The following is a 7808-nucleotide window of genomic DNA, read 5'->3' as shown; positions in this document are numbered from 1 at the left end:
CTTAATTTTCTTTTTTTCTTTAGAGGGACATCTTTTCTTTATGTGAGTGCTCAAATGAAAACTGAGGAATACATTCTTAGACCATAGTAACAAAAGTCAGACACAAGAGAGTGCTTGCCTCTTCTTTTGAAAGAAGCAATACATTTGTTCATTCTCTCTCTCAAGCATCATTTCCCATATTACTAATGAAAATGCTTACAAGTACCAACCCCAAAATTATGTCTTCAAGGGGAAGTTATAAATTTTAAAAAGAGTGGTTTATTATATAAAAGTCAAATTCCAGCAACACTAATGCTAAAAATGACATTAAATGTCTTAGCATCCACATAATATATTTCCATGAGTTTTCTATTAGGCACAAGTTTATTTTCCTTAAGAAATAAAATGAAGTTTGAATAGTAAAGTCTGTGGTATGGTGACATCAGCATCTGCCAGTTCTTGCCCATCAATGAGTCCCAATTCTTTCAGTGATTTGGAGAGATTTGGCCTTGTTCATTATTCAATAGAGGTTACTGACTGTAGGTAAAGTGTTCTATTTTTTCCCTCTAATGTAGCTGTGATGGCTGGAGATTTCATCTGCAGAGAAGCACTATTGGTTAAATAATCCAAAACCACCTGTAGTTTAGCAGATGGAGAAAACTGAATACTTTGAGGAAGCTGACTACAAGCCGGGCAGTTTTCCTTTCTCTCTGCTTCAAATGCATATGTGTATAGTCCATCTACATCATTAAATACCAAGTAATTATTAAGAGGAATATATGCGCTTGTAGCTATTTTACAAACCTCAGTGGCACACACAGCTGCTATGACCGCATTTGTAGAAGCTACTGCAAGAATGATTGGTTTTACTACTCCTTGAGTGAGTCTATAGGTCACACCCCTAATATTATATTGTGATGCCCTCTCGAGGGACTTTTGGAAAATCCACTGAATATGATCAAGATCATCTCCATCTAGTGGAACTCCTTCTCCAAAAGGCTGCTCCTTAGGCCATTGCAGTATCCTTACATACTCAATACAGTGTTCTGGTAGCCTGGGCATAGATGCAATGGTGCACATGGGAAAATTAACCTGTGGAGGATACAGTTCTAGTGTGCATTCAATACAAGCAGTCATTCCAGGCAGAATCACCTGGGCATTTCCTTTAAAACCTTCTGTCCCCCCATCTATTAAAGGGACAATGGAGCTTGGATCTAATACACCATCTTCATAATTCAGAAGGGATATCAGCATGTCATTTATCCCTCTTCTGGCTATGATACAGTCCAGTCCACATACAATTATATGAAATTTTCGATAGAAAGTGTCATTAAAATCCTGAATCTTGTTGAAATGTGGAACTACATTGCAGTTAGGAACTCTGTTATTTAGAAATTCTGCAGCAACTTCAGCCTTAGGTCTTCCAACATCTTTGGGTCTAAATAAAAACTGTCTATTTAGATTGGAAACATCTATAGTGTCCATGTCTATAACACGAATCTGTCTAAAACCAGACAACGCCAGATTTTTCAGGAACTCACATCCTAAGCCACCAGCTCCAATGACTAGAACTTTACATGTATCTAACAAAAACTGGAGAGATTCAGAGCTTGGTTTGAAATCAGGGTGTGTGAAGGGTCCAGATCGCTCGAGGAACTTCTTTACATGGTTCCAGCGACCTTCCCAGTCTCCAGTGTCCCCACACCCACCATCAACAGCCATTTTCTCAGCCAGCAGCTCCTCTATTCTCCTTCTTTTCTTCTCCGGCTCCTCGACATCCGCCATATTGTTCTCCCCAACCTGGACTATTCTTGCTCCCTCTCTAGCTCTCTCACTCACAAATAAGTAAAGAAAATAGAAATATTTATAATAATGTAATTAATTTATAAATCCTTTCCAATTTATGAGGAAAATATTAATAGAATTAAGGATACACGAGAGGTAGATCACAAAGCATGTGTTTCTTGAGTCCTATTGCCATTCATCCTTGAAATCTACATACATTGATAGATTAATGTTTTCGTGAACATACGTCAATCACCTTGTGTTTTAAGATTATAAGTTAACCCTTCAATTGATGTTATCATTGATCCCAGGCAGTGTATATATGTGTCAAACTTCCTACCAAGAGACAGTACCAGTGTCAGTTGTGAGAGCTAGTAAAGGAAATGTCCCCCCGATCTTAACTGGCACAGTGTGCATGGTTGTGAGACCCCTCCTTTTCAGTGATACTGGTCTTTATGCAAGTACTGATAGATGGGAGCAGATTTGCTTTATTTCTAGCTATTGGTTACTGAAATACTACATTCAGCATCCCTCAGAACGTGATGCAGTTGTATGTGTTTGCAGTGAAAAATTGTCAGTGTATGAGTTTGTATCTTATTTTCACCCTAATAAATTCCTTGGGAGGTATTTGCCCAGTGATTTTCTGATGTGAGTGTCCGGGGAAGAATTTTTCCCCTGTGCACTGGGATCAGTGTTTCCTCGGTGTGAGGGTGCCATAGTTGGCTAAGGAAGAAGGAATACCTGAGAACATTCCTTTCCTCATCACTCCAGTAAAACTTTCTTTTGTGTGAATCCTCCCAGGTCCTTCACGTGTTGGCTCCATGAGTAATGGGATTCCCACATGGATTTCATCAACATTCAGCAACAGCAATGATGTAGGGTATCTTCAAGATGTCCCTGTACCTTCACTTCTGTATGAGGGATGACCCGCTCTCTAAGATGGTAGCAGGAGCGCAGGCCTGAGACCCAGTTGAAGCTTCTTCCACCAATACACAGTGTTAGTCGTTCTCCCTGTGTGAGTTCTCTGGTGTTGGGAAAGTGACCACATCTGACAGAAGGCTCTGCCTCAGTGATCGGGGTGACAGGATTTGTACTCTCTGATTTCTGTGGTGGTGAGAAAGGTTGGCACTCTGGGTATAGACAGAACCCCAGTAATGACAGACACAGGTTTCCCTGCTCTGAGTTGTCTGGTGTCTCCAAATGTTAGAGCTGTATCTAACAGCTCTTCCACGCTGACCACATTTGTCAGGGTTCTCACTGGTGTGGATCCTCAGATGCTGGCTAAGGGTATGGCTATACTAAATGCTTTCCCTTGAAGATGGATTCAACCAGTTTCTGTCTGTAGCAATGTGCCCATGGCCTCAAAGGGATGCATGTTGCTGCAGGCTCTGGTACAGCAATGCCACCACTTGGCTTCTAACCCATGTGAAGTCATGGGGAAGAATAAGAACAGAGCTCTCTGAATGAAGGGTTTCCCACTCTTGTTTCATCCCTAAGGTGTCTCTCCCATGGTTTTGCTGTGTGCAGAGGTGAGCTCTGTACTAGAATTGTTTCCCCCAAGTGTATCATGTCTATTTTCTTCAGAAGGGTGAGTTCTCTTGTGTCTCCCGAGGTTAGAGCCCCGACCAAAGGCTCTCCCACACTGAGGAGATGTGTGTGGTGCAATCCAGGATGAACGAGTTCTGATGTCATTTGAACTGGGGACACATGGCTGAAGATTCTTCCACATTGTCTGTAAATACAAGGTTTCTCTTCCCAGGACATAACACACATGGAATGAGGTGAGGTACATGAGAAATCTCCCTCCTGTGCCACAGCATTGGCCGGGTTCCTGTGCAGGGTGAACCCTCTGCTAATGGCCAAAACAGGAGGGACTGTGGAAGGACTGCTTACTCATGTTCCTCCCTTCCTGACTCAACATACGAATTCCAGCTCCTTTCCTAAGGAATTGTCTCTGCATCAACCTCTGCATGCCACTTGTAGTCAGGTGCAATGTTACTTTCTGGAATTCAGATAGTTCTTTCTACATGGTAGCCTCACATCCATGTCAACCGCTGATTAAATTTTAGATGTTTGGGTTTCAAACTATATCGGTGAGTCGTGTTCAAGACAGTGACTTTTATAAACACTCGGGCGATGGTTTGACCTGAGGTGCATTTCAGTTCAGAAATAAAATTATACAGATTTCTGTGCTATACTGAGGTCATGATGGGAGGCTGACTCTATGAAGGGGTTGGGGGTGGTCAGACAAAAGGGATATTTTGCAAGAACGTTGCAGTAGGACAGAGGACACACAGGATACAGGAGACTTTGCTCTTCTCAAATGAAGGTAGTTTTTCCTTCTAGGAAGGCATTAATAGAAAGATAGTTGGGAGCTTCCTGGAGGAATATTACTTTCCTCCTCTCACAAGTCCTTCTCAAGGGACTGCAAGTTTGAATATAAATTTCATTTTATTGATTTTTCCTTCTGACTAAGCCTTCCTCAGTGTGATGGAAGGGAGTGGGATGTTAGGGCTTCAGGAAACTGAGTTATGGGTCTCTGGATGGTAGCTAGATTCTTCCTTGAGAATCATGAGGACTTTTATAAACTGAGGAAGACTCTGAACTTGCAGGGTTTTGATCTCTATTTGTGGAGAATCTATTTTTTCCTTTCCTTATTTTGGGGCAATGAGAGGACCTGAGGAATGTCACTCATATCACATGTTGGGGGTGGGGGCTTTGTTGTGTGCCAGCTCCTGCTTAGTGCTCAGCTGGCTTTCTCCTCCCTCCTTGTGTGCCTCTGAACAGTTTAGACTCTTCTGTCATTAAGGTTTTTGAAGGAGGATGGTCTCATCTTCTGTAACTTCTTCCTGCTGAATATAGGCATAGAGCTGTCCCTACCTGTGGGTCTTTCCTGGTCAGTTGGGGGGCCTCTCTGTTAGAGTTGTGAAATGAAGAGGCCGCTAGTGCAGGGGAGAAGTTTTAACTGGATCCTGTTGAGTGGAAAAGACCATCTGTCCTCTGGAAGTTACTGCAGTGAAGGGTTCCTGGAACCACCTGCAGAGACGGCAGGGATGGATGGGGAACAACACAACAGCGTTAGAAGAAGAAAAAGAAGGAAAATCCCCATGAAGAGGCCTTTGATAGTGGCTGAGAACGCTCCTCCAGGCCAAGAGTTGAGCCAATCCTTAAAGAGAGGGATCCTTGGAAGTACGAATTTGGGCAGTGGTATCAGTTAGGAATCCAGAAATCTCTTTGTGGTCGTGGGAATGTACCCACATCATTCTGTCTTTAGATTGGCACAAGCTCCACCTTGTGCAGCAGTTACAACATCTAAAGTCTTTATGTTTTATAGAACTGCTTCATGAATTGGGATCATTCCCTTGTTTCATTGAGAAATCCTACTGGAGCTGACATGTAGGGCCTTGACTGTGTACTTTATAAGGACTTCCCCATGCCACACAACATCCTCCAGTCGCAACGATGGGCAAAGATGGATACTAGGTAACCATGTCAATGAAACAGAGCACACGTGCACCATTGCTTGAAATGGGGAAGGTTGGCTGGGTCGGTAGTGGTTTTCATAATGAGCCCATGAATCTGAGTCCACCCCATGTCTAGTGGCCTCTGGAACTTGGGGAATCCACAGGCACAGGTTAGAGCTTCAAGGCCATTTTTCCCAGCTAGGAGCCCTTATCTAATCCTGAGTCTCCTTGAGCTGCAGTCAGGCTTTCAAGGGCTCCTCCGGTTTGGAGGGCCATTCTTTGGATGTGCAATCATTTCAGGCCCATGTTGGGTTGGTGGGTTATGGCTTGGGAAGAAGATCCTTTTCTGTCAATTGCTTCATGGGCGGAGCAAACAAAGAAGGTCTGTTGAAGTCAGGATAAATACTTGTAAGACTTTTGCCAATTACAACCAAGAGGTAGGCAGTAGGATCTCTGATTTTGGGGCATACATGTTTGCTGACAGGCTTTGGCCTCAGCATTCTGAGTTCGATTGATGATAGCATACCTGGTTTTTCTTAGCCCCTTTCCATGAAACTGTTGCCATTGCTAAAGCACCAGTCCTCTGCACTTTCGTGGGGCATGTTAAGTCTGACCGACTTAAGAACCTCTCAAGAGTTAGGAGCCATAGGTGTAGAGTTGTCGGTCTAGGCCTAAGGGTGGCTGGGTTTAATGTTGGGCTGGTTTCCAGTGTTAGTTCAGGCATATCTCAAAACGGAAGCTGGTACTTGATAAATCAGCCTCCTGTCATCGTTTGGTGGCCTTTATTCTCTGTGATGCTCTGGAACTGATGCCAAATCCTTAGAGTCATGGGCCATCCCCATATGAATCAGGAGGTTCGTTTTCCCAGGCAGGCAGTTGGATGCTTAGCTAAAGACTTTGTTTGTCATTGTACTGGATCAGTAGTACTGGGAGGGAAGAAACCATTCCAGGAAGCCCTTTTTATTTTGAGGTCTCGCCTGAATATCCTCATTAGTTGTAGTCTCCAGTGAGTGGGAGAAAACTTCGCTGGCAGATAAGGGCCTTCCCAAGTGCACCCTCCACTCCAGTTACAGGAACAGCTGGGTCCTTCATTGTCTCCATAAGTCCCCAGAGAACCCTGTGGAGTGGTGTATGTTTTCTGGCTTTGAAGGAATGAGTTCCTTATCCAAGCCCCATCCAATTGGTCAAGGTGCTAGTTGAGTTCTACAGTTGTGGGGGAATCAATCTCATATTCCAGGTGTTGAATTATCCCTGAGCCCATAGGGTCCTGGTATCCCCACAATATAAGAAACAAGGGGATTAAAAAAAAAAAAAGAAAGAAAGAAAAAAGGGGATTTCCTGACCATGAGATAATGTAGAAATGTTTCTGAAAATGACCTCAAGTTGTCTCCCTCACGTAAGCAATACATATGGAAAGGCCACCAGAGTTAGATTTGAAAGTCCACAAGGTGGGTTTTTGAAGTCTATGTTTCCTCTATAAAAGAATGCTCCTTTCCAGAGACAGCCAGCTCAGGGCTCATATCCTTGGAAAGCAAGTCCTACTTTAACCCACGTGCTGCAATCGTTGACTTAAGTTTAGCAAGCCTAGTGATCAATCATGGTGATTGCTTAGAATCTGCATCACTGGGACTTTTTTGAGGAATCTCTGATCATTGTCTCTCCAGGCTAGCAGCTAAGGAAAGGCTTGTCATCAGATATGCATGCGATACCTGTGGATTTGGGCACATTCCTCTTCCTGAGGTGCCCGATATATCCAAGGTTCCTACACCTGCCATAGAGTGACATTCTTTAAGCTCCTGGTGAGGCAATGGGGAATTCTGTAAGCAAGGGGTCAGGCCAACATTCCCAAGGGTTTGATGGCTGTATTTTTTCTGAAAGTCAGCCTGAGATCCTTAAAGCCCTTTGGTCCCATCTGAGTCTCTGTCTAAGCCCTGTCCAAGACTTGTTCGAATCACCCATGTTTCCAATGATACCCCGTTACAAGGAGAAGAGATTCTTCTTGAACATGGGGAGATAGATTAGGGTTGCTGTGGGAGAATAAATGTTTCCTGAGACCTTTGGACTTGGAGGCCTCAGAGAGAGCAATACGTGCAATGCTTCAACATGCTTCCTAAGGAATGTTGGCCATTGCTGCTATGAACATTGGGATACAGATGGCCGTTCTTTTCCCTACATCTGTATTTGGGGTTAATACCTTGTAGTGCAATTGTAGGGTCATAGGGAATCTCTATTTTTAATTTCTTAAGGAATATCCACACTGTTCTCCAAATTAGCTTCACCAGCTTGCATTCCCACCAAAGGAATGTTGGATCCCATTTATGTACACTCTAGGTGTCTAGCATTGCCGACCTTGAAGCTCATGTTTTCCCCCAGGTGCAGCGTGGTGCTGGGGGTCCCAGTTCCTCTGCTGTGGTGTCTGGTTGATCCAGAGGTGGAGCTCAGTTTAGGGACAGCCTCTCCTCCCTACACCTGTTGCTGCTGCAGAACACACAGTTTGAGCAGGGCCCATTTTGTGGGGCCACTGCCATTGTTGAGCCCAGCATTAGTCATGGTCCTGTGTGTAGAAGCAACAGGGTGGTT

At 43.9% G+C, this 7808-nt stretch overlaps 1 protein-coding gene across 1 annotated transcript; it reads right to left on the bottom strand.

The window, feature by feature from the left end:
• Positions 1-372: 372 nt before the first annotated feature.
• Positions 373-1764, bottom strand: LOC122898856 (NEDD8-activating enzyme E1 catalytic subunit-like). The gene is given in 1 exon segment (XM_044236536.1): positions 373-1764. A coding segment is annotated over 1 exon segment (1392 nt).
• Between the last annotated feature and the right edge of the window lie 6044 nt (positions 1765-7808).

The sequence above is a fragment of the Neovison vison genome, chromosome 2 (assembly GCF_020171115.1).
Source record: "Neovison vison isolate M4711 chromosome 2, ASM_NN_V1, whole genome shotgun sequence".
NCBI lineage: Eukaryota > Metazoa > Chordata > Mammalia > Carnivora > Mustelidae > Neogale > Neogale vison.
The sequence above is the reverse complement of the archived record's forward strand: the minus strand, read 5'-3'. Positions and strand labels throughout refer to the sequence as shown.